Source organism: Narcine bancroftii, chromosome 1 (genome assembly GCF_036971445.1).
Source record: "Narcine bancroftii isolate sNarBan1 chromosome 1, sNarBan1.hap1, whole genome shotgun sequence".
NCBI lineage: Eukaryota > Metazoa > Chordata > Chondrichthyes > Torpediniformes > Narcinidae > Narcine > Narcine bancroftii.
In genome coordinates this window covers 291,282,302-291,308,943 of record NC_091469.1, presented here as the reverse complement: position 1 = coordinate 291,308,943, position 26,642 = coordinate 291,282,302, and the positions used below count along the sequence as shown (strand labels likewise).

Genomic DNA, 26,642 nt, shown 5'->3' with positions numbered 1-26,642 from the left:
GCAGCACAGTTAGCATAACCCTGTTACAGCGCCAGCGATCGGGACTGGGGTTTGAATCCCACGCTGTCTGTAAGGAGATTGAACATTCTCCACGAGTCTATGTGGGTTTTCCCTGGGGGCTCCGGTTTCCATCCACTGTTCAAAAACGTACTAGGGTGGAGAGGGGGGAGGTGCTGTAGATCATTTGGGTGTCATTGAGCGGGATGGGGCTCATGGGCTGGAAGGGCCTGTTACCGTGGTGTGTGTCTCAATTTCAAGTTTAAATTTTCATTATAAGTGTACAGATGTACCAAAATTCCGACTTGCTGCAGCCAAACAGGTACTTTGTTAAAAAAGAAGCAACTAATAACAACAATAGTACAACAAAGGTAACTTTGCAACAGTGCAGACTTTTGTGGTGTGGGAACAGTCCCTGACCAGTGTAACAAGAGGAAGTTCAAGAGCCTGATAGCTGTTGGAAAGAAGCTGTTCTTCCCAGAACATTATCCAACTTCCCAGGGTTCAGAGGTTTCAGACACAATGGAGAGGGATGTAACAGAGGCGGGGGGGGGGAAGATGCACTAACATCAGCGAGTGTGTCACAGCCCCATTCAGAGAGCGCCCCCTGGATACAGTCTGGGCCGGGTCAGGAAAAATTCATCAAGTTTATTGTCATCTGATTGTACAAGTACAACCTGACCAAACAGCGATCTCTGGACCTCAGTGCAAAACACGCAGACATACAACCTGGCATAACACACATACAGACAAACAATATATATGCAGGACAAGTATTTTATCTATAAAAACAAATAGATAAATATTGTTTTCTACAAATAAGATTGGATGGTTAGTGAGAGAAGTTCCTTTGGTCATCCAGCATTCTCACTGTCCATGGGAACAAGCTGTTCCTCAGCCTAGTGGTGCTGGCTCTGATGCTCCAGTATCTCTTCCCTGACAGGAGCAGCTGAAAGATGCTGTGCGTGGGGGGGGGGGGAGGGAAATGAAGGGCTCCTCAATGATTTTCCGCACCCTCTTCAGACAATGATCCCAGGAGATCACGTCGATGGGGGGGAAGAGAGAAAAGGAGGAAGAAGAAAGGTGCACTCACTCTGATGTGGTTACATTGTCTCCCAATGTCCAGTGGGAGATAGAGGAACAAATAGGTGGACAGGTTGCAAACAACACGGATGTTGTAATGGAGGCTTTAATTTCCCCAATGTTGACAGGTTCTCCCATAGTGCCAGAGGCTTAGCAAGGGAAGAATTTGTAAGGTGAGTCCAGGAGGGGTTCTTCACTCAATATTAGGTAATCTGTACAGGGAAAGTGTCATTCTGGGGCTTGATGTGGTGTCAGAGGCAGACATGAGGGGTTAGCCTATGAGGAGAAATTGGGTCATCCGGGACTGTGTCTACTGGAATTTAGAATGAGAGGGGACCTTATATCAACATATAAAATTATGAAAGCCATAGATAAGATCAAGGTAGGTAAGTTGTTTCCATTGGTGGGGAAGACCAGAACTAGGAGACAGTTAGGATTTTTTAGATAGACTTTGCGTGACTTTACAAGTCTGAAAAGAATGTCCAACATCTCGTTATTGGTCGTTCACACATGAACAACCAAAACTCAATATCTCTGTTTCCTTATGCAAGTTTAGACACCATACCAGAACTGCGGTAATTAAAGAGGAAGGACTTGCAACGTGTGTCATCGATATGTGCTATTCATGAGCCCGTTGTTCACAGAATGCCTGCAGTTAATTTTGGATTGTGGGCATTCCATGGAATTTTACGAGGGGTCTAGGAGGTAAAATATCAGAATGGGAATGGCACCCTCATTCCCATTCTGACCTTTCTACACTGCATGCGTTCCAGGAAAATAGCATTAATTTCCTGGGACTCAGCGGCCATGTAACAAACATAATAGCCTCAAGGTTCAGGGTAGTACATTTAGAACGGAGATGAAGAGGAACTGCTTTTCCCAGCGGGTGGTATATCTACAAAATTCGCTGTCCAGGCCACCTCAGTAAATATATTTAAGACAAGGCTGGATAGATTTTTATATAGGTGGGGAATTAAAGGGTATGGGGGAAAAGGCAGGTAGATGGAGATGAACCCAATCATTGGATCAGCCATGATCTCATTGAACAGTGCAGCAGGCTTGACAAGCCAAATGGCTGACTCTTGCTCCTAGTTCTTATGTTCTCATGTTCTTTGCACTGGGAAATGAGCCAGGCCAGGTAATCAGGGCTGCAGGACTCTGAAAACAGGTAATCAGGACTCTGAAAACAGTGATCACAACTCTTGACAAGGTGTAGGATCAGCCATGGGGTTGATATGCTTCTGAAGCGGACAGCTAGGGTACACTGAGAGAACCTACAATAGATAAGGGATCCTGAGCTCTGAACCCTTGGTTAGTGAAGTGTGACAGAAGAAGTCCTCCAAAATGGGTTCGAGTGAAATTCTCCAACAACGTGGCACTTCACTCAGTGTGGCTCTCCATCCACACTTCCTCAGAGCTGTCTGGGTGGGTTTCCCTCAGTAATCCCTCATCTCAGTCTGGGTCACAGTGTGGGGCTCCCTTAGTACTCCCTTGTATCAGTCTAGCCTGTGACTTGTGTTGGAATGTTCTGATTACTGGATGAGAATGCGATTATCTGTCTAAGCCCGGAGCAGCAGTGTGAACACTGAGTTGGGCCTCAATACAAATGTATAAATGCATCATCTATTGAGAATAAAATGGCTGGGAATCTCCCTGGAATCCCCTTCAGCTGTTCTGGACACCCCCAACAGATCTCCAACTAAATGCAACAGTTCTTCCCACCTCCTTGGCTTTACCTTATGTGTGCAGCTTGGTCAAAGTCTCTGACAGAAGGGCCTGTGACCTCTGGAAGGACAATCGCTGGCGTTGAATTCATCCTGGCCGCGGAGGCTGGAACCTGTAATTGAATTTGTTCAGGTAAAGAATCATAGAACTGTCCGGCAGAGACACAACATTCCTTCAAGAACCTGGAGAACAGCCTCAGCCCCTCGGCCTCATCATCCCTATTCATGAAGCCAGGCTTCAGCAGATCCAGGGTTGTATCTACACCACACCCTGGACTCTGCCCACTCACCTCAACTACTTCACCACCAATTTCACTGTTGCAATGGGCTACAACCAATGGTTAGTATTTCACCAGGACCAGAAAATCCGCTTGTGCTGATATCAATGAGGGACATGTCGGCCTCTGGTTCAGAAGGTTTCCCACCGAAACAGTCTCTTATGGGAGAGTGGGTCCTGGTGGACAAGACACTGTTGACTCCACTGCCCATGGAGTTCTGCAGCAGGAGCTGGCCGTAACTCTGTCACATTTCTCTCGGCCTCGGTGCCCCTACTGCCTTCTTCCACTCAGGATACTGGATCCTTTCAAGTCTATTGTCATCTGATTGCACAAGTACAACCCAACGAAACAGCATTCTCCAGTCCTCAATGCAAAAACACGCAGACACACAACCAAACATTACACACATACAGACAAACAGTACACATGCATGACAAGTATTTTATCTCTAAAAATACTGTTCTGTACAAATAAGAGTTTTGGATGGTTAGCGTGAACCGTTCCTTTGGACTTTCTCACTGCCTGTGGGAAGAAACTGTTTCTCAGCCTGGTGGTGCTGGCTCTGATACTCCTGGATCTCTTCCCCAATGGGAGCAGCTGAAAGATGCTGTGTGAAGGGTGATCCTCAATTATTTTACACGTACTCTTCAGACAATGATTCCAATAGATCATGTTGATGGAGGGTGGGGGGGTGGGGGGAAGACTCCAGTGATCCACTCTGCCACTCTTATAGTCCTGTGGATTGACCTCCAATCCATTTCTCTGCAGAAACCATACCACACGGTGATGCAGCCAGCCAGGACGTTCTCAATAGAGCTCCTGTAGAATGTTGACATAATGGTGGCCAGTAGCCTTGCCCACTTCAGTCTTCTCAGGAAGTGCACTTTCCTGACAAGTGAGGAGATGTTGAGTGTCCACAATAGGTCACTAGTTAAGCGAACTCCAATGAACTTGGTGCTTTATATTCTCTCTACTATATAGTTGTTGACGTGCAGTGGAGAATGGTCGTTCCTGGTCTTCCTGAAGTCCACGATCATCTCCTTCATCTTGTCCAATGTTGAGACTCAGGTTGTAATTCTCGCTGACAGATGACCCAACTCTCTATCCCCCTGTCATTTGTGTTAGAAAGGAATTAGCTGGTGTGTTTCCAGAAAACCCTCCCTGTCTCTGCCTGATCAGTGACCCTGTTTCGACTACCTGCCATTTCCTGTCTGTTTGATTGGACCAAGAGTCACCCTTTGAGGGGGTTACATTCGCCTGTTATGCCCAGGACTTGGTAACCATTCCAGACTAGCGTACAGTCCAGCAAGCCCGTAGGAAAATGAACCTCAGAGTTGTACGTGATGTTATATCTGTATTCTAGCAATAAATCCAAAATCTGACTCCAACACCACAGCTGCCACCTCCTGATCTCAGCCCCTTTTCTGTGATCGGCCCCTGTTAGAGTCACTTGTATTCCTTACGTTGGATTTGGAACGCTGTGCGCTTTCCCGATGCTCAGATCCTTCCTCCTCCTCGGGCAGCGTGGGCATGCTGGGGGCTACAACACACCGAGGACCACGGGGCAGAGAGCCAGGGGTTCGGCAGGAAGGGTCGAGCCCTGGAAAGGTGAAGTTGGTCAGCTGTTGCCGTAGGCAGGAGCTTGGGGAGGAATCGTCGTCTTCTGGTATCTGTGGAGAAACAAATGAGAAAACCTTCAAATCCGCTGTTGCCTGACTCCAGTCTTCGCGATCTAAATGAACCCCTCATCTCTCTCCTTGGTCTTCTTGTGCCTCAGACCATCACACACTTTCTCCCCTCCATTGACTCCATCATACACACACACATCCTCTCCTCCACTGACTCAATCACACACCCCCTCCTCTCCCCTCCTCCTATTGCCTTGGAAAGCCAGACCACATTAACAGGTCCATCCCACCCTTGCCACTCACTCTTCACACCCCTCCCCCCTCCCCCACCTTCTGTGGAGAAGAAGATTCATGTGTGAGATCACATGGTTAGTGTAGTGGTTAGTGTAACAGTCAGCATAGCGTTTAGCATAGTGGTTAGTGCAGTGGTTAGTGCAGTGGTTAGTGCAGTGGTTAGTGTCCGCGAAGCCAAGCCAAAGAAAGAAGAAGTGTACTGCTGTGGTTTTCAAGCTGCCTCCACTAAATTCCCACTTCACCTTATGCCATCAGTGCTCTGTGATTAGTAAGAGATTGTTTAAGGTGGGAAGTGGGTGGGAAGGGAAGGTTGAGAACCACTGCTCTAGACCCAATTGTTACTGAAATATTTTTCCTGAGGAAAATTGTCATTGGCCCATTTCCTTTGGAGTTATGAAACCATGAACATATCGAGTCAATTAGGGATGATTAAAACAGTGGTTTTCAAACTTTTTCTTTCCACTTACATCCCACCTTAAGCAATCCTACTGTGCTTTGTGGTTGTCCGGAGCTAAAGGCTCTGCTGGCCCTCACAGTTCTGCCTTGAACCCTCACTGTGATTCCAGCTGCCACTCCAGTCTCAGGTAACCAGTCTGTCCAGTTTGCTCTGCCTGTTATGGAAACTCAGTTTCTCTCTCCACATCTGTTGGAAGACTCTCCCAAATTTCTACAGGCGCCCTGTGGAGCCAATGCACAGAACAGCAAAAGGCTACGGAGAACTGTGAACTCGGCCAGCACCATCATGGGGATCAATCTTCACTCCATCGAGGATATCTATAAGAAGCGGTGTCTCTATCCTCAACAACCCTCACCACCCATCAAGAAGGAGGTACTGGAGCCAGACGACAAGCACCTGAAGACAAGCACCCAACAGTACAAAAACAGCTTCTTCCCCTCTGCCATCAGATTCCTGAACAGACAATGAACCACAGACACAGCCTCACTTATTTTCTCTTCTTTCAGACTATTAATTTTTCTAAATAGTTTTTAATTTTTTAACATTTAAATTCAAACATACGACACAGTAACAGGCCCTTCTGGCTCACGAGCCCATGCCACCCAATTACACTCAAATAACCTATAACCCCTGGTACATTTCGAATGGTGGGACGAAACCAGAGCCTCCGGGGAAAACTTACGCAGACACAGGGATAATGTACAAACTCCTTACAGATAGCGTGGGATTCGAACCTGGATCCCAATCGCTGGCACTCTTAACAGCATTGTGCTGACTGCTACACCAACCATGCTTCCCCAGTTTATATTTACGGAAATAATAATTTATAGCAATTTTGCATCCATAATGCACAGTACTGCTGCCATAAAATAACAAATTTTGTGACACATCTTCTGATAGATTCTGATTCTGGATCTTTCCAACTTTCAATTTTATTTCTGATTTCCAGGAACATCGATGTTTTGTGTCAAGTAGTTCCAACATTTTTTCAGACTTTTGCTCTTCTGTTGTTGTTTATCTTGTTTTGTTTACAGCACCTCCAACCAGACACAAATTCTCCATCCTTTGTGTCCAAGTCACTCCCCTTGCCTTGCCACCTCTCCTACCTAAACCACCGGTTCCTTATCCATCTTACTTCCGATGGAAGATCAGAGACATGCAGCAGGTTAGTGTGATCTGGAACAGAGACTGAAAGCAGACCAAAGGAGGACGGAGGGGAGGGAGTGGAAGACTGCACAAGGAAACATTTGCAGGGTTGGGGGGAATTGTAGGTCCAGATGGAGGGCTGGCACGGATGGAGAGAAGGTGTTCTCCCTGGGCTGTGAGATGAGCTGCAACACACTGTAGTCATGAAATAACTGGCTGTGTCTGGCTTTTCTGTTGAAGTGGAAGTGATGTGGATCAAACACAAGTATGCTGTTGGACAAAGATCAGTGGATTATACAAGCTGTTCTCTCCTTGCGGAATTCAGGCACAATCTCCAGCAACGGATGGCCACAGGGGACATATTCCAAACAAGGATGAAATATTTGAAGGATTCTGAATTTAGATCTTGTCTCCTGAGTAATTGTCAGCCTTTCTTTGGAAGGGTAAGTAATGTTCAGACTCACAACGCTGCCAGGAAGCTGTGCCTCTGTCCCTGGGCTCACTCTTTGCTCCTCATCCACCTCCTGGGACCTGGTTCCTCCCACGTTGTTCCTCGTGATCAAAAAGACAAGTAACACAATAAATAACCAATTTGACAGCCATGGCAAACAGGAAAATGATTGGCATGCCCTGGGTATTCAGCTTCTTGTCTTGGGCTGCAGTTCAAAGGCAGCCTTGGCTCTTCATGACTATCAATGCCTCTAAGTCCCGTCCATGAAGCCTCAGACAGTCTTGCAATTTTACACCAGTCACAGGCCCTTCAGCCCAACTCATCCATTCTAGCTAAACTGCCTAAATGAGGTAGTCCCATTTGCAATCAGCCCACATCCCTCCATACCTTTCCCTACCTGTATCAAATGCCTTTTAAACACTCCAATTGTACCCACCTCCACCCTTCGTCTGGAGCTCATTCCATGTACCCACCACCCTCTGTGTGAAGGAGCCCCCTCATGTTCTTGTTACAGTAAAATACCCTAACTTCTGGGCTGCCCGGCGATTGGGTCGGTCCAGATTGTAGGATTTTCTGGATTCTGGACGAGGGCAATGCATAAACTGCACCCCTTGTTGGGTGTTAAATACACAAGTTCACTATTTTGAAGAACAAGGTGTCTCCCTGGGGCTCTGAGACAAATATTTATCCATCAATCAATATCACAAAAGGCAGATGATATAACCAGACGATGATGTCCATTCAGGTTCAGAATAGAAAGAGTCCAGAGAAGATTTACTAGGATGTTGCCTGGACTTCAGGAACTGAGTTACAGGGCACCTTGATGAAGGGCTCAAGCCTGAAACGTTAGTGATGTATCTTTACCTTTGCTACATAAAGGCACTGTTTGACCTGCTGAGTTTCTCCAGCATTTGTGTGTTTTTTCACAGGGAAAGGTCAAACAGTTACAAATTTTTTTCCCTAGAGCACAGAAGAACGAGGGGAGATTTGATAGAGGTATTTAAAATTAAGAGGGGGATAAATCTAAACAGTAAATATAGATAAGCTTTTTCCACTGAGGGTAGGTGAGATACAATCCAGAGGGGAAAGGTTTAGGGGGAACCTCTTCACACAGAGAGTGGTGAGAGCGTGGAACAAGCTGCCAGCTAAAGTGGTGAATGCAAGCTCAATTTTAACATTTAAGAAGAATTTGGACAGGTACTTGATGGGAGAGGTGTGGAGGGCTTTGGACTTGGTGCAGGTCAATGGGATTAGACAGAAAAATGGGTTGGCACAGACCAGAAGGGCTGAAAGGGCTTGTTTCTGTGCTGTAGTGTACTATGGTTCAAGGTGAAGCAGCAGCCATCGGGTTAATACTCCTGCAGTTTGTCCTCTACTCAACATTTCAAACTGACATTATGTTGGATCTCAGTGCTGTGTGTGAATTACACACCATGTCATCCACAGGAGGTGATTGTGCTGGAGGGGTGGATGGGAGTTGTCCAGATTGGGCTATTATTCTCTCTTGAAACAGAGGGGTGGAGGGGTGACCCGACAGAAGTAGATAAATTGACCGGGGGGAGGGGGAGCAGAGATAGGACCACAAATCAGAATCCTGCCCTTTGCTTGGTGCGTCTAACATTCCGGGAGGCAGAGGTTTGTTGAGTGGGAGGGGGTTTGGAGGGGATCAGAGGGGTGGGGGGGATTCTTTTCATCAGACAAGGTTTGGATTCGGGAGGATGCTCCTTGCAGGATGTGACTGGGTGCCAAGGTGAGCCAAAAGTCATTCTGTGGTTTACATGCCTTTGCTCCCATAACATTTCCAGACCAGTCCAGCATTGGCTGGGAAGGGTCTGAAAATCCTCAAAGGTGCTGCAGAAATGTAAATCTCTCCTTTCCTCCTCCTGAGGTTCTCACATACTGGGGAAAAGGGATGACCACCCCTCCGTCCCATCCAGCTGACGTTGGGCACTAACCCAGGGCTGGAGCCAAGACCCTTGCACCCAGGCTGCCCAGTGGTGGATGGCTGTCCACCTGCGACTGTCAGTCCCCCACCCCCCCTGCCCACGGTCAATCAGGCCCCGACAGCCTTGTGATCTCACCTGCCTGTGGTGTGTGAGCCTCGTCCCTCACTCAAAGGCTCCTTTGAGGGTGAAGGCTTCTCCTCCTCCCCTCGATTTTGATCCAACGACGGTGGTCTAAAGTGCTCGTGGATCCCAAACAGCAGGCGGCTCTGGGAAGGTTCTAGATTAAGGGCATCTGTGATAGAGTAGTACAAAAGAATGAATGGTCCGCTCAGGAACAGTGCAATTCCACAGACAGCAAGTGCATGCAGCGAGCCAGCAGGAGGTGCTCCAGAATCCAATCATCTTCCGAAAGATACCTCGTCCAAACTTGACGTGTTTCCCGGCAAAGGCAGAAACCGTGGGTCAGTGAGGAGCAACCCAACTCTGTCAGAGGGCCATAGATCTCCCAGCCACCTTGTGCAGGTGAAAGGGAAGCTACGAGGATGTGCCTGGCAGAATAGGCAAGGGAGAATGCGGGAGGTGTACCCGTATTTTTAGAAGGCCTTTGAAGGGGTCATGTGTGGACAGTGTGGGAACTGAAAACACGAGGTTGTAGCCCATGGGGGACATGGCCTCAAGGTTCGAGCGAATAGATTTGGGGTGGCGATGAGGTGGTGAAAAAAAAACAGGAATGCTGGAGGAACTCGACTGGTCTCGCAGCATCCAGGCAGGTAAAGATACATTACTGATGTTTCGGGCCTGATCTCTTCTTCTATGTTGAGGAAGGGCTCAGGCCCGAAATGTCAGTAATACATCTTTACCTCCTCTGGATGCTGCGAGACCGGCCGAGTTCCTCCAGCATCTCTGTGTTTTTACTACAATCACAGCGTCTGCAGACCTTTGTATTTCACTTGGTTGATGAGGAGGAATTGCTTCTCCCAGAGAGCGGTGAATTGGTGGAATTCTCTGCCCAAGGAAACAGCAAAGTCTGCCGCATTAAATGAGACACAGATACATAGATTTTGGAATAATTGGGGAATTGAAGGTTATGGGGAACAGGCGGGTAGGTGGACCTGAGTCCATGGCCAGATCAGCTGTGATCTTATTGAATGGCAGAGCAGACTTGATGGCCGGCTCCTGCTCCTGTTTCTGATGTTCTGTTATGTTCTCAGTGTTACACTGGCAAGGATTGGGGATTGGTTGATAACAAATGGGAGGGGGGGCGGCGGAAATGCGTGAAGCAGGCAGCGATCAGGTGAGAGTCAGGGTTGGGGATTTTGTTGGCTACAAACTGCTATGGGTTGTGCTGCAGTGGTGAATGGTGCTATAGAAATGCAGGTGTTCCCTTCCTTACCCAGCAGAGGCATGTACTGCGTTGAGTGAGCATTGTCACTACACTCTCCAGAGTGGGCCCAGGGGGTCTGCTGATGCAACGGCCCAACGGTCTCCTGAGATAAATGCCGCACATCTGTTTCCTGTTTCTGTACCACAAAAGAATATTTGGTCATAAGTTCAATTTCAAACACTTTTTACGTAATCTGGTGATGGTCTAGGATTGTGTGGGAACTTGGGAGCAGACAGTCATGACGGGGTCTGCTAATGTGATGCAGCCAGCCTCCAGTTCCATCAGTACACCCCAAGCACCTCTTAGGACAAGGAGGGGAAGCTGCAGTGTGGTGGCCAGAGGTGCAGTGGGTAGAACTGATATCAACCGCTCCAACTACCCAGTCCTGACCTCTGGCACTGTGGGAGTGGAGTTTGCATGTTCTCCTGGTGACCATGTGGGTTTCCCAAAATTTAGACATACAGCATGGTAACAAAAGCCCTTCCGTCCCATGAGCTTGTGCTGCCCAATTAAACCAAATTGACCCACAACATGTACGTTTTGATTGGGTGGAGGAAACCGGAGCCCCAGAGGAAGTCCATGCAGTCACGGGGAGAATGTATAAGCTCTTTACAGACAATGCCAGATTCAAACCCATGTCCCAGTTGCTGGCGCTGTAACGGTGTTTACACCAACTGTGCTGCCTTGGTTTCTAGTTGTAATCTGGGCTTCCTCCCACATCCAAAAGGCTAAGAGTTTATTGTCATACAGTGTGCAGATGAACTGAAATTCCTACTTGCTGCAGCAACACAGGTTGCTGCATGATACACCAACTACAACAGTGCAAATTAAATGACCACAACACACCAGGACAGAAACAAAGATAAAAATATAAAAAAATAGACATTTGTAATTAATGGAAATAAAAAGGGAACAGGTCTTTTGATGGACCTGGACTAGTTTATGGCCAGGGATAGGGTAATGCGGAGAGGTTTAAGAGCCTGATAGTTGTTGGATTCAATCTTTTCCTGAAACTAGAGACGGTGGACTTCAGGCTTCTGTACTTTCTGCCTGAAGGTAGCAGTAAGAGGGTGATGGGGGGTTCCTTTATGATATTGGCTGCCTTCTGGAGGGAATGCCTCACATAGATGTCTGCAATGGATGAGAGTTCGGAGTCTGAGATTGGACTGGCTGCAAGCTTCTGTGTTCCTGGGCACAATCCAGTTGGTGTACTCTTCGCAGTACCCCTGTAGAAGTCTGTTAGAGTATCTGACGACATGCCAAATCTTTTCAGACCCCCCCACAGCTGGCTCCTGGAGAAATCTTCTGAAATAGGGCCACCAGGTACTTGGCTTGAACCCTCTCTGGCTCCAACCCATCAATGCAGGAATGTCCATGGAGTTCCTGGAGTTTTCAAAAAGCCCCTTGGTCCTGCGGACATGGTGATATGGCCACTATACATTGCCTCTAGTGTGTGGATGCGTGGTGGGATCTTAGTGGAGCTGGTAACAATTTGGGAAGAATAAAATGGGAGCTGGTTGAATTTTGAACGTAAATTTAATTTCTTTTAAAAATTTAGACATACAGCACAGTAACAAGCCCTTTCAGCCCACGAGCCCGTGCCACCCAATTACAGCCAAATGACCTGCAACCCCTGGTATGTTTTGAAAAGTGGAAGGAAACTGGGGAAAACCCACGCAGACACAGGGAGAACGTACAAATTGCAGGGGTCATCTACTGCATCTGGTGTTCCCATTGCAGTCTCCTCTACATGGGAGAGACTGGACGCAGACTGGGACATCGCTTTGTTGAGCACTTCGGCTCTTTCCACCGCAATAGCGCGGATTTCCCAGTGGCCACTCACTTCAATTCTCCATCCCATTCCCTTGCTGACTTGTCTGACCATGGTCTCCAGCACAACCAGACTGAGACCACCCACAAAATGGAGGAACAAGACCTCATCTTCTGACTGGACTTGATGGCATTAATATCGACTTCATGGCTTTTGTTAAAAACCCACCCCTCACTCCTTCTTCCCCCATCCTCTCTTCATTCCCTGTCTCCATTCGCACAGACGTGATAAATTCTACCTAGTCCCTTATCATATCCAATTAACACCTTTGGTTGGTCTGGATTCCTCCCCCATTGTTTGAATTCTGAGACTTTCTGATATATCCTGCTTCTACCTTTTCTGATTTTTCCTTGAGGCCTGAAACATCAGGAATATACTTTTGTCTCCTATAGATGCTGAAAAGACCAGCTGAGGTCCTCCAGTATTTTGGTGTGTTTACGTACAATCTCCTTAGAGACAATGGCAGATTCTAACCCTGGTCCCGGCCTCTGGCACTGTAACAGCGTTGTGCTAACCATGCTATCCATCAGTGAATTAATCGATAAAGAAGTCTGCATGTAGATGTCCTCGATGGAGTGAAGTCTGGTGCCTGTGATGTCGTAGGACAAGTTAACAACCCTCTGGAGTTTATTCTTGCCCTGAGAGCTGACGACTCCATACCAGGCAGTGATGCAACCAGCCAGAGTGCTCTCCACACGACACCTGGAGAAGTTTACGAGAGTCTTCAGTGACGTACCGAATCTCCTCAGACACCTCACCAAATATAGCCACTGGCGAGCCTTCTTTGTGATTCCAAATGCAACAAAATGATTTGCTGCAAGTCCATAGCGAGCAGTGAGCATGGGGCAGCGTGACGAAAGGTCCCCGCTGATATTGCCCGCCTTCCGAAGGCAGGCAGTGCACCGCATTGATACTCAGATGCTTATGGCCCTGGACAAATCCCAGCCAGTTTGATTTTGCTGGTGTCGATCTGGAGATCCAGCCCAGAGAATGGATCAGTGAAGGACACGGCCTTCTGGAACACTCTTTACTTCCCAGGATTTTCTTTGCATTTCAGTGATCAAAGTGAGCAGACGGCAGTGTCTCTCTGGCCAAGTCAAGATCAAAGCACATCTATAATTGTGGAGAATGAATGCAGGAGGTAGATTGATGTTCCTGGGTTCTGCAGCAGTGAATTTCAGAGCTTAGATCTCCAGTCTGGCATCACCTCAAGCACCGACACAATGTTAAACACACCCCATTCTGTATCTGGGACAGCCATGAAGCAGAGAGGCACTCCGAGTCACAGGGACACCACCTCCCTGCACCAGGGATCAATGCAATACACGCCGAGAACTGAGAGAGGGACAGGATGGGGGGGGGGGGGGGGGTGTCAATCTGTCGGTCAGGACCAAGAAAGTAGGGTCCAGGCCCATGGTTCTCCTGTCCCACGGTCAGGAGAGAAAGCGAAAGAGAATCATGAAGAGGAGCAAAGTCTTTCTGGTAAAACCATCCTGTAAAACTGAATTAAAACACAGAAATTCTGGAGGAACTCAACAGATCTCACAGAATCCATAGGAGGTAAAGATAAATAACTGACGTTTCAGGCCTTCTTTTTTTTAAATTTTTTTATTTTTCACACCATAAACCACATTGACCAAGATACATTCATTTTCCTTTTCAAATATATACAGTGTCATTTTCTCCCCCCCCCACCTCCCATCCCACCCTCCCTACCTCCCCCCATTCATTTAAAGTACAAAATCTAAGATACATTAAACCAGTCAAACAATGTTGTCATTCAATAAAAATAAACAAGAAATTCCACTGAGTCAATTCTTTTCATTTCCTTCTCCTTTCGTTAATTTAGGTGGTAAATGTCCCCAGTAGGTTTTCTCTATTGTGTTTCATGTATGGCTCCCATATTTGTTCGAATATTTCAATATTATTTCTTAAAATATATATTATTTTTTCTAATGGAATACATTTATTCATTTCTATATACCATTGTTGTATTCTCAAATTATCTTCCAATTTCCAGGTTGACATAATACATTTTTTTGCAACGGCTAGAGCTTCCTTAACAAATCTTTTTTGTGCACCATCCAAATCAAGTCCAAATTCTTTGTTTTTTATGTTACTTAGGAGGAAGATCTCTGGGTTTTTTGGTATATTGTTTTCTGTAATTTTATTTAATATCTGGTTTAGATCTTCCCAAAATGTTTCTACTTTCTTACATGTCCAGATTGCATGAATTGTTGTTCACATTTCTTTTTTACAACGAAAACATCTGTCAGATAATGTTGGGACCCATTTATTTAACTTTTGAGGTGTAATGTATAGCCTGTGTATCCAGTTATATTGTATCATAGGTAACCTTGTATTTATTGTATTTCTCATCATTCCAGAGCATAACTTGTCCCATGTTTCCTTTTTTATCTTTATATTTAAATCTTGTTCCCATTTTTGTTTAATTTTACCATTTGTTTCCTCATTCTCCTTTTCTTGCAGTTTAATATACATATTTGTTATAAATCTTTTGATTATCATTGTATCTGTAATCACATATTCAAAGTTACTTCCCTCTGGTAGCCTCAGACTGCTTCCTAATTTGTCCTTCAAGTAGGATCTCAATTGGTAATATGCCAACACTGTATCTTGTGTTATATTATATTTATCTTTCATTTGTTCAAAGGATAATAATCTATTTCCTGAAAAACAATTTTCTATTCTTTTGATCCCTTTTTTCTCCCATTCGCTAAAGGAAAGGTTATCTATTGTAAAAGGGAGTAACTGATTTTGCGTCATTATTAGTTTTGGTAATTGGTAATTTATTTTATTCCTTTCTACATGAATTTTCTTCCAAATATTGAGCAGATGATGTAATACTGGAGAACTCCTACGTTGTACCAATTTTTCATCCCATTTATATAATATGTGTTCAGGTATCTTTTCCCCTATTTTATCTAGTTCTAATCTAGTCCAATCTGGCTTTTCCCTTGTTTGGTAAAAATCTGATAGGTATCTTAATTGTGCGGCTCTATAATAATTTTTAAAGTTTGGCAGTTGTAAGCCTCCTTGTTTATACCATTCTGTTAATTTATCTAGTGCTATCCTTTGTTTCCCCCCTTTCCATAAAAATTTCCTTATTATTTTCTTTAACTCCTTGAAGAATTTCTCTGTCAAGTGTATTGGCAATGCCTGAAATAGGTATAATATCCTTGGGAAAATGTTCATTTTAATACAGTTTATCCTTCCTATTAGTGTTAATGGTAAATCTTTCCAATGCTCTAAATCGCCCTGTAATTTTTTCATTAGTGGACAATAATTGAGTTTATATAGATGGTCGAGATTTTTATTTATTTGTATACCTAGGTATCTTATTGCTTGCATTTGCCATCTGAATGGTGATTCCTTCTTAAATTTTGAGAAATCCGCATTATTCATTGGCATTGCTTCACTTTTATTTACGTTAATCTTATAACCCGACACTTCTCCATATTCCTTCAATTTCTTATATAATTCTTTTATTGATAGTTCTGTTTCTGTTAAGTATACTATAACATCATCCGCAAATAAACTGATTTTATATTCCTTGTCTTTTATTTTTATCCCTTTTATATTATTTTCTGTTCTTATCAATTCTGCTAGTGGTTCTATAGCTAACGCGAACAATAAGGGTGATAGTGGGCATCCCTGCCTTGTTGATCTGCTTAAGTTAAATTGCTTTGATATATATCCATTTACTGTCACTTTTGCCAATGGCCCCTTATATAATGCTTTAATCCAATTAATATACTCCTCTGGTAAACTGAATTTTTGCAATATTTTGAATAAATAATTCCATTCTACTCTGTCAAAGGCCTTCTCTGCGTCTAAAGCAACTGCTACTGTTGGTGCTTTACTCCTTCTACTGCATGAATTAAGTTAATAAATTTACAAATATTGTCTGTTGTTTGTCTTTTTTTAATAAATCCAGTTTGGTCTAGATTTACCATTTTAGTTACATAATCTGCTAATCTGTTTGCTAATAGTTTAGCTATTATCTTATAATGTGTGTTAAGTAATGATATTGGTCTATATGACACTGGTGCGAGTGGATCTTTCCCTTGCTTTGGTATTTCTGTAATTATTGCTGTTTTACATGAATCTGGTAAGCTTTGTGTTTTGTCAATCTGGTTGATTACTTCCAGGAGGGGAGGAATTAATAAATCTTTAAATGTTTTATAGAATTCTATTGGGAATCCATCCTCTCCTGGTGTTTTATCATTTGGTAGTTTTTTTATTATCTCTTGTATTTCTACTATTTCAAATGGTTCTGTTAATTTATTTTGTTCTACTATTTGTAATTTTAGTAATTCAATTTTAGTTAAAAATTCATCTATTTTGTCTTCTTTCCCTTCGTTTTCAGTTTGGTATAATTGTTCATAGAATTCTCTAAAGTTTTCATTGATCTCCGTTGGATTATATGTGATTTGCTTGTCTTTTTTCCTTGATGTCAATACCATTTTCTTAGCTTGTTCTGTCTTAAGCTGCCACGCTAGAATTTTGTGCGCTTTTTCACCTAGTTCATAATATTTCTGTTTTGTCTTCATTATGTTCTTCTCCACCTTATATGTTTGTAGTGTTTCATATTTTATTTTTTTATCTGCCAATTCTCTTCTTTTAGTTGTATCTTCCTTCATTGCTAATTCTTTTTCTATATTTACTATTTCCCTTTCCAACTGCTCTGTTTCCTGATTATAGTCCTTCTTCATCTTGGTTACATAACTTATTATTTGCTCTCTAATGAACGCTTTCATTGCATCCCATAGTATAAACTTATCTTTCACTGATTTCGTATTTATTTCAAAGTACATTTTAATTTGTCTTTCAATGAATTCTCTAAAATCCTGCCTTTTAAGTAGCATGGAGTTTAATCTCCATCTATACATTCTTGGAGGGATGTCCTCTAACTCTATTGTCAATATCACGGGTGAATGGTCCGATAATATTCTAGCTTTATATTCTGTTTTTTTTACTCTATCTTGCATACGAGCTGATAACAGAAATAGGTCTATTCTTGAGTATGTTTTATGTCTACCTGAATAATATGAATATTCCTTTTCCTTTGGGTGTTGTTTCCTCCATATATCCAAAAGTTGCATTTCTTGCATCGATTTAATTATAAATTTGGTTACTTTGTTCTTTTTGTTAATTTTTTTCACAGTTTTATCCATATTTGAATCCAAATTAAGGTTGAAATCCCCTCCTATTAATATGTTCCCTTGCGTATCTGCTATCTTCAAAAAATATCTTGCATAAACTTTTGATCTTCTTCGTTAGGTGAATATACATTGAGTAAATTCCAAAACTCCAAATATATCTGACATTTTATCATTACATATCTCCCTGCTGGATCTATTATTTCCTCTTCTATTTTAATTGGTACATTTTTACTGATTAATATAGCTACTCCTCTAGCTTTTGAGTTATATGACACTGCTGTTACATGTCCTATCCAATCTCTTTTTAATTTCTTGTGCTCCAATTCAGTTAAATGTGTTTCTAGCACAAATGCTATATCAATTTTTTCTTTTTTCAGTAAATTTAGCAGTTTCTTCCTTTTGATTTGGTTATGTATTCCGTTAATATATAAAGTCATATAGTTCAACGTAGCCATTTCATACTTTGTTTATCTTCCCTTTCCATTTCTCCATCATCACCTTTCCTTCTTATCCATTTCTGCTTTCTTGTTTTGAACACTTTATAAGACAACATTTCTAAAACATCAAACATTTTCCTTATTCTCCTATTTAAAACTTCTTTAACCCCATTCTCCCCTCCCCCTCCTGAGTTTCCCTTTATCCCTTGTCGGGCAACCACATCTCCCCTCTCCATTTGGATTTGTGAATTCACTTGGAAACGTCAACTGATTTTGCAGTGACCATAACTCCTCCCCACCCAGCCCCCCTGGAAAAGATTTCAATTTTCATATATAACAAAGGTCACTCTTTTAATTCCCTCCTTATTCCCTCTATTCCCTTTCCCTCCCTTATTAATTCTTGTCTATACTCTATATATTTTCCTCTAAATACGGATGCATTCATGTATACACACTATATATATATATATATATATATATACACACACACATATACCCCTTTACACACATACATATAGTTCTTTGTCATTTTTACTCTCATTACATGTCTTCATCTCTCTGCTTGTTTTGTAGTTGTTCTGCAAATTTCCTTGCTTCCTCTGGATCCAAGAATAGTCTGTTTTGTTGCCCTGGAATAACTATTTTAAGTACCGCTGGGTACCTTAACATAAACTTATATCCTTTTTTCCATAAGATCGTTTTCGCTGTATTGAACTCCTTCCTCTTCTTCAGGAGTTCAAAACTTATGTCTGGATAGAAAAAAATTTTTTGACCTTTGTATTCCAGTGGCTTTTTGTCTTCTCTTATTTTCTTCATTGCTTTCTCCAATATATTTTCTCTTGTTGTATATCTTAAGAATTTTACTAAAATGGATCTTGGTTTTTGCTGCGGTTGTGGTTTCGGGGCTAATGTTCTATGTGCCCTCTCTATTTCCATTTCTTCCTGTACTTCTGGTCTTCCTAGGACCCTGGGTATCCAATCTTTTATAAATTCTCTCATATTCTTGCCTTCTTCATCTTCCTTAAGGCCCACTATCTTTATATTATTTCTTCTATTATAGTTTTCCATTATATCTATCTTCTGAGCTAACAGCTCATGTGCCTCTTTAACTTTTTTATTAGATTCTTCTAATTTCTCTTTTAAGTCCTCTACTTCCACTTCTATGATTATTTCTCGTTCTTCCACCTTGTCCACTCTTTTTCCTATCTCTGATATGACCATTTCTATTTTATTCATTTTTTCTTCTGCACTCTTAATTCTTCTTTTTATCTCATTAAATTCTTGTAATTGCCATTCTTTCACTGATTCCATATATTCTTTAAAAAAAGATATATCCATTGTCTTGCCTTTCTCTTCTTCTTCCATTTCTTTCTGTTCTTCTTCTTCTTCTTCCTCTGGGTTGACCATCTGTTGTTTCCTTGTTTTCTTTTTACCCTCTTCTTTCTTGTTGTCGTTATTTTCTCTGTTCTGCACCTGTTGCTGTGTTGCAGGTGTCTCTCTCAGCTGTGGAGATCGACTCCGCAGCTGTTCCCCCCTCCCGTCAGTGTGTTTTTTTTCATGCGCATGCGCGGTTGCGCACTTTTACTCGGCTCCTCGAGCCATTTTTGTAGTCCCGAGCTCGTGACTTCCACTGACCTGAGGGAGCGGGCTTCTCTCTCCGCGGCGGGCCTCCTCGGACAGGTAAGGCCTTCACCTTCTTCTTCCGATGTTTTCTTCTTCTCTTCTTCCCGTTGTTTTAGACTTTTCTCTCTTCGCTGTCATTTTCTTCTCACCTTTATTTTTACTTTGTTTTAATTTTTACTCTTGTACCTTTGTGTTTTGTGCATTTTTTTTTTTAACTTTTCCGGAGAGGGCTGGAATTCCCTGACCGGCACTACTCCATCACGTGACTCCTCAGGCCTTCTTCAAGGTACAATCAACAACCCTGTAGTCGAGAGAGTGCAGAGCACCAAGTTTCTTGGATTTCACTTAACCAGTGACCTATCGTGGAAACTCAACATCTCCTCACGTGTCAGGAAAGCGCAACAGCAACTGTACTTCCTGAGAAGACTGAAGCAGGCAAGGCTACCGGCCACCATCATGTCAACCTTATATAGGAGCTCTATCGAGAGCATCCTGACCGGCTGCATCACATTATGGTACGATTGCTGTAGAGGTCAATCTACAGGACCATAAAGCAGCAGAGAGGATCACTAGAATCTCCCTCACCCCCATCGACGTGATCTACCAGGACCTCCCACCCTGCACACAGCATCTTTCAGCTTTCAGCTGCTCCCGTTAGGGAAGTGATACAGGAGGACCAGAGCCAGCACCACCAGGCTGAGGAACAGCTTCTTCCCACAGGCAGTGAGAATGCTGAACGACCAAAGGAACTGCTGACATTGACCCTCCGAGACCCTCATTTGTACAAAACAATATTTATTTATTTTTATAGATATTATACTTGTTCTGTATGTGTATTGTTTGTGTGTGTGTTATTTCTGGTTGTGAGTCTGCAAGTTTTGCACCAAGGGCCGGAAAACACTGTTTCATCTGGGCACCCTCCAACTGGAAGGCATTAACAGCAGTTTCCATTAATTCCCCCCCAACCCTCACCCCGCCCCCATCTTTCCCTCTGCCTCCTTAACCTCAGCTTTGCTTCCACAGAGACAAAGCACTCCTCCCCCTATCAGTTCTCACCGTTCCTCTCTCCTGTGTCCCATCTATACCCAATTAACATCTTTTGTCTGTTGGTCTGTACTCCTCCCCCTGCCCATTCTTCTCTTGCCAGCCGTTTTTTACTCAGACCTTAAAGAAGGGCTCAGGCCCGAAATGTTGGTTATATCTTTACCTTCTACGGGCACTGTGAGACCGGCCGAATTCCTCCAGCATCACTGTGTTGTTAATAAAATCATAGCAGCTGCAGATTTTCAGGTCTCATTATAAAACTGAATGTCAAGGTGACATTTCTGATTTTATTGCAATGTTTACTAAATATTTGAATCCATGGTTGGGATGAGCTTAGAGCAGTGGTTTTCAAACTTTTTCTTCCCACTCACATTCCACTTTAAGTAATCCCTATGCCATCAGTGCTCTGTGATTAGTAAGGGATTGCTTAAGCTGGGATGTGGGTGGAAAGAACCACTGTTTTAATTGTCTCCAATTGACTCATTATGTGCATGGTTTCAGAACTCCAAAGGAAATGGGCCAAAGACAATTTTTCTCAAGCAAAATATTTCAGTAACAATTGGGTCTAGAGCAGTGATTCTCAATCTTCCCTTCCCACTCACATTCCACCTTAAGCAATCCAATGGCATAGGGATTACTTAAAGTGGTTCGTGAGTGGAAAGAGAAAGGTTGAGAACCACTGTACATGATCCACAACTCCTCCAACGTTTGTGCCATCCACAAACTTACTGACCCATCCTTCCACCTCTTCATCCAGGTCATTTATAATAATCACAAAGAGAGGGGGTTGCAGAACAGATCCCTGTGGATCTCCACTAGTCACTAGGGTTTAAATTTGTATGGCAGGGCGATGTGAATGCAGGCACCAAGACAGAGGGAAGCAATGTAAAGACGTAAGCAAAAGTTAGAAACGAGAAAAATAAAAGTGGAGTATAGAAAGGTCAAATGAAAAAGGCACAAAGGTGACTAGATTCTAAAAGGACAATGAGTATAACCCATATAACAATTACAGCACAGGAATAGCCCAACTTTCTCCCACTTCACCCCACTGATCTACACTCAACCTGCAACCCTCTATTAAAGTATAAGGGCACTTTATCTGAATGCCAGTAATATTCAAGACAAGGTCAGTGAACTTGTGGCACAGATTGTACAGAGGGGTATGATGTAGTGGCCATTACAGAATCATGGGTGTACAGTGGAGATGATTGGGAATTAAACAGCCAGGTTATTTGGAATGGGGGGGGGGGTGTGCAGGAAGGAAAGGGAGGTGGGGCAGCTCTCTGTTAAGGATGAGATAAGGGTGACAGTGAGAGACAATGCAAGATCTAAGGAGCAGAATCTGGGTAGAGATTGCGAATAGTAAGGGTGGGGTGGGGGAGGGGGTGGGAAATCACTGGTGGGAGTTGTCTATAGGTCACCAAATCATAACATTACAGTGGCACAGGCAATAGACCATGTTCGATCTAAAAAAGCATTCTACACCTCAACTAGAGAGCCCACAACAGGATGGTGAAGAGGGGGTTCGCGTAGACTGGGAACACAGGACAACGTGGTGGGGCAGTTGAGGAACAGTGATCACCTTCAAAGAGGTTTTTCACAGTGCTCAACAAAAGTATATTCCAGTTAAAAGCAAGGACAGGAAGGGTGGGGGATGGCAGCCTTGGATAACGAAGGAAATAAAGGAAGGCTTTCAACTAAAAGCTCATGGGTACAAACTCACCAAGGGTAATGGGAAAATGGAAGATTGGGGAAACTTCGTAAAGTAACTAAGCAAACAATAAAGAAAGGGAAGATTGATTATGGAAGTAAAATATAAAATATAAATACAGACAGTAAAACATTTTACATGATGTAAAGTGCAACAGTGTGGTGGAAGGTAGCTTGGAAAATGAGAATTAATCTGAGATAATGTGGAAATGGATGAGGCTTTGAACAATGTTGATCTTCATAGTGGAGGATGTGCCTAATGTGCCAAAGGGAGAAGTTATGGATGTGTTGGGAGGTGGGGACCTCAATACAATCGCCATCACAAACGAGGTAGATTGAGCAAACAAGTGGGCCTTGAGGTAGATCAGTCCCCTGGTTCTGATGGAATTCATCCCAGGGCACTGAAAGAAACAGTGGAAATTGTAGTCGAGGTGTTCATGGTAATTTACCAAAATTCTCCGGACTCTAGACAGGTCCTGGCGGGTTGGAGGCCAGTGAATGTCACACCACTGTTTTAAAAAGGAAGCAGGATAAAATCTGGTAACTGTAGGCCAGCTAGTTTAATGTCTGTAGTCAGGGAAATGCTTGAAACTGTCAGGAAGGAAGAAATAGTGAGATATCTGGATAGAAATAGTTCCATCAGGCAGGCACAGCATAGATTCAGGAAGGGCAGGTGCTGTTTGATAAGTTTACTGGAGTACTTTTGAGGGTTTAACAAGTGCAGTGAATAGAGGTGAACAGATTGGTGTTGTGGTATTGGATTTCCATAAGGTGCTTGGTAAGATGCCACATTAAAGACCTAACCGTAAGATAAGGATCCAACGGACTTGGGATTGGTTAACTGGTATAAGGCAGAGTTGGGATAAATGGGCATTTCTCTGGTTGGCAATCAGTGGTGAGCAGAGTGTCACAGAGGTCGTTGGTGAGCCCAAAACTGTTCACAATGCACATGAACAATTTTTATGTTCTAATTTGAAAGAGAGAACTGAATGTGGTATATCTAGGTTTAGCATAATGGTTAGCGTAATGCCTTTACAGCATCAGCAATCAGGACTAGGATTCGAACCCCGCGCTGTCTGTAAGGAGTTTGTACATTCTCCCCGTCTGTGTGGGTTTACCCAGGGGCTCCAGTTTTCTCCCACCGTTCAAAACATACCAGGGTGTAGGTTAATTGGCTGTAAATTGGGCAGCATGGGCTTGTTACCGTGCTGTATGTCTAAATTTGATGACACAAAACTGAGGGGAAAAGCGAATTGTGTAGAGCACACATGTCAAACTCTGGCCCGCGGGCCATATTTGGCCCGCAAGATCATTTCAAAAATGTATTAGAGGTGGCCCGCTGGCCGCTGCGCCAGTATAGAGCATGCACAGTAATACAACAAATCCCAGAATGCATTGGCGTCAGCCCGCTAATCGCCCCCACCTCCTTTGTTTACGTTGCAGGGTCTCACTGTGGACTCTGGTTTTGGGGCCTGGCCGGTGTCAGGGGAAGCCAAGGCCACTTCCCAGCGCCCGGAACCGGAGGCCTCGGGCCTGACCTCACCAGGACCGTTGCCCACTCCCCCTGCCTGCCGCAGGCCGACCCGCGACTCATGGTGACGGGGCCGCTGATCCGCCGAGATGCCCCCGCTCCGTCGTGTCCCGCCGTCCGCCCCCCCAACCGCAGCGCGACCTGGCCGGTGTCAGGGGAAGACAAGACCGCTTGCCAGTGCCCGGAACCGGAGGCCTCGGGCCTGACCTCGCCAGGACCGTTTCCCACTCCCCCTGCCTGCCGCAGGCCGACCCGCGACTCACGGTGATGGGGCCGCTGATCCGCCGAGATGTCCCCGCACTGTCGTGTCCCGCTGCCCGCCCCCCCAACCGCAGCGCGGCCTGGCCGGTGTCAGGGGAAGACAAGGCTGCTTCCAAGTGCCCGGAACCGGAGGCCTCGGGCCTGACCTCGCCAGGACCGTTGCCCACTACCCCTCCCTGCCGCAGGCCGACCCGCGACTCACGGTGACGGGGCCTCTGATCCGCTGATATGCCGCCCTGCAGCGAGAGACGATGCCCCCACACTGTCGTTGTCCAACCCGATCGCCCGCAAACCCTGCCCTCCCGCACACAGGCCTGAGTAAGGATTATGAACTTTAATCTCAGGATAAAACGATCTTCCAATAGTTTCATGTCACAGTGATAAATATATTCCTGGTTAAAAATGGTCCTGCACCTGGATACAAGCTCATTAGGCATAAAACTTGAAAAGTGTGTAAATCAAAGGATATCTGTACCAATGGAAAAAGGGCATGGCAAATAACCCTGCTAGAGTTCATGCCCACAATCAGTCACCCATTTGATTGTTTCAGGAATCATGTTATTCTCCCATATTTTCAATAGCCCTCACATTTTTCTATTCGACAGCACACTAGCAACATTTGACAAATCCTCTATAGAGAAATATTATTTATTGAATATTTTATTTCTCATTTGTTAATGCTTCTGGAAAGAGTTTATCCAAAACTATTATTAAACATTTATTTTAATAAGAAAAAGTTTAACATTACATATGTTGAAAGAAGAGAAAACATGCAGATGTTGTTGAAAATTTTCAATAAATAATTAGTTCGGCCCTCGACTTAGTCCAAGTTTTAATTTTGGCCCTCCGTGAATTTGAGTTTGACACCCCTGGTGTAGAGGATGTGAAGAGTTTGCAGAGAGATATAGATAGGTTAAGTGAGTGGGCAAGGATCTGGCAGATGGAGTACAATGTTGGTAAATGTGAAAACATCCATTTTGGAACAAAAAACAGAGGACCAGATTATGTTTTTAAACAGTGAAAGATTGCAGTTGTGCAGAGAGATCTAGCAACGTTTGTACATGAATCACGAATGGGATGCTGGCCTTCATTGCTAGAGGGGTTGAATTCAAGACTAGTGAGGTTCTGCTGCAACTGTACAGGGAACTGCAATGTGGGAGGGCAGGATGGAGGGAGAACTGCACTGTGGGAGGGCAGGATGGAGGGAGAGCAGGATAGGGGAGGAGAGGATGGAGATAGAACTGCACTATGGGAGGGCAGGATGGAGGGAGAACTGCACTGTGGCAGGGCAAGATGGAGGGAGAACTGCACTGTTGGAGGGCAGGATGGAGAGAGAACTGCACAGTGGGAGGGCAGGATGGAGGGAGGACAGGATGGAGGGAGAACTGCACTGTGGGAGGACAGAATGGAGGGAGAATTGCACTGTGGGAGGGCAGGATGGAGGGAGAAATGCACTGTGGGAGGAAAGGATGGAGGGAGAACTGCACAGTGGGAGGGCAGGATGGAGGGAGAACTGCACTGTTAGAGGGAGAATGGAGGGAGAACTGCACTGTGGGAGGGCAGAATGGAGGGAGGACAGGATGGGGTGAGGGCTGGATGGAGGAAGGACAGGATGGAGGGAGAACTGCACTGTGAGGGCAGGATGGAGGGAGGACAGGATGGAGGAAGAACTGCACTGTGGGAGGGCAGGATGGTGGGAGGGCAGGATGGAGGGAGAACTGCACTGTGGGAGGACAGGATGGAGGGAGAACTGCACTGTGGGAGGACAGGATGGAGGGAGGACTGGTTGTAGGGAGGACTGGATGGAGGGAGGACTGGATAGAGGGAGGACAGAAATGATGAGGACAGAACTGAGTGAGGACAGGACTGAGGGAGAACTGCACTGTGGGAGGGCTGAATGGAAGGAGGACAGGATGGGGTGAGGGCTAGATGGAGGAAGGACAGGATGGAGGGAGAACTGCACTGTGAGAGGGCAGGATGGAGGGAGGACAGGATGGAGGAAGAACTGCACTGTGGGAGGGCAGGATGGGGGGAGGGCAGGATGGAGGAAGAACTACACTGTGGAAGGGCAGGACAGGATGGAGGGAGGACAGGATGGAGGGAGAACTGCACTGTGGGAGGGCAGGATGGAGGGAGAAATGCAATGTGGGAGAACTATGGAGGGAGAACTGAATTCTGGGAGGGCAGGATGGAGGAAGGACAGGATGGAGGAAGGACAGGATGGAGGAAGGAGAGGATGGAGGAACTGCACTGTGGGAGGGCAGGATGGAGGGAGGACAGGATGGAGGGAGAACTGCACTGTGGGAGGACTGGATGAAGGGAGGACTTGATGGAGGGAGGACAGGACAGAGGGAGGACTGGACAGAGAGGACTGGACAGAGAGGACTGGACAGAGAGGACTGGACAGAGAGCACTGGATGGAGAGCGGACCGGTTGATCGTATGGAAAGAGGACTGGATGGGAAGAGGACTAGATGGAGGGAGGACTGCACTGTGGGAGGACTGCACTGTTTGAGGACTGCACTGTGGGAGGACTGCACTGTGGGAGGACAGGATGGAGGAAAAACAGGATGGAGGAAGGACAGGATGGAGGAAGGACAGGATGGAGGAAGGACAGGATGGAGGAAGAACT

The 26,642-nt window shown here is 44.8% G+C and overlaps 1 protein-coding gene across 8 annotated transcripts in view; it reads right to left on the bottom strand.

Annotated features, from left to right (window-relative positions):
- mrvi1 (murine retrovirus integration site 1 homolog) overlaps window positions 1-26,642 on the bottom strand; it is a 123,216-nt gene that overhangs the window by 69,741 nt on the left and 26,833 nt on the right. For all 8 annotated transcript variants that reach the window (XM_069903801.1, XM_069903808.1, XM_069903771.1 and 5 more), the window contains 5 exons: window positions 10,398-10,524; window positions 9,140-9,296; window positions 7,072-7,159; window positions 4,546-4,752; window positions 2,817-2,917 (listed from right to left, as the gene is read on the bottom strand). In XM_069903801.1, the coding sequence (XP_069759902.1) occupies window positions 2,817-2,917; window positions 4,546-4,752; window positions 7,072-7,159; window positions 9,140-9,296; window positions 10,398-10,410 (566 nt within the window). In that variant the 5' untranslated portion in view covers window positions 10,411-10,524. The remainder of the gene's footprint in view (window positions 1-2,816; window positions 2,918-4,545; window positions 4,753-7,071; window positions 7,160-9,139; window positions 9,297-10,397; window positions 10,525-26,642) is intronic.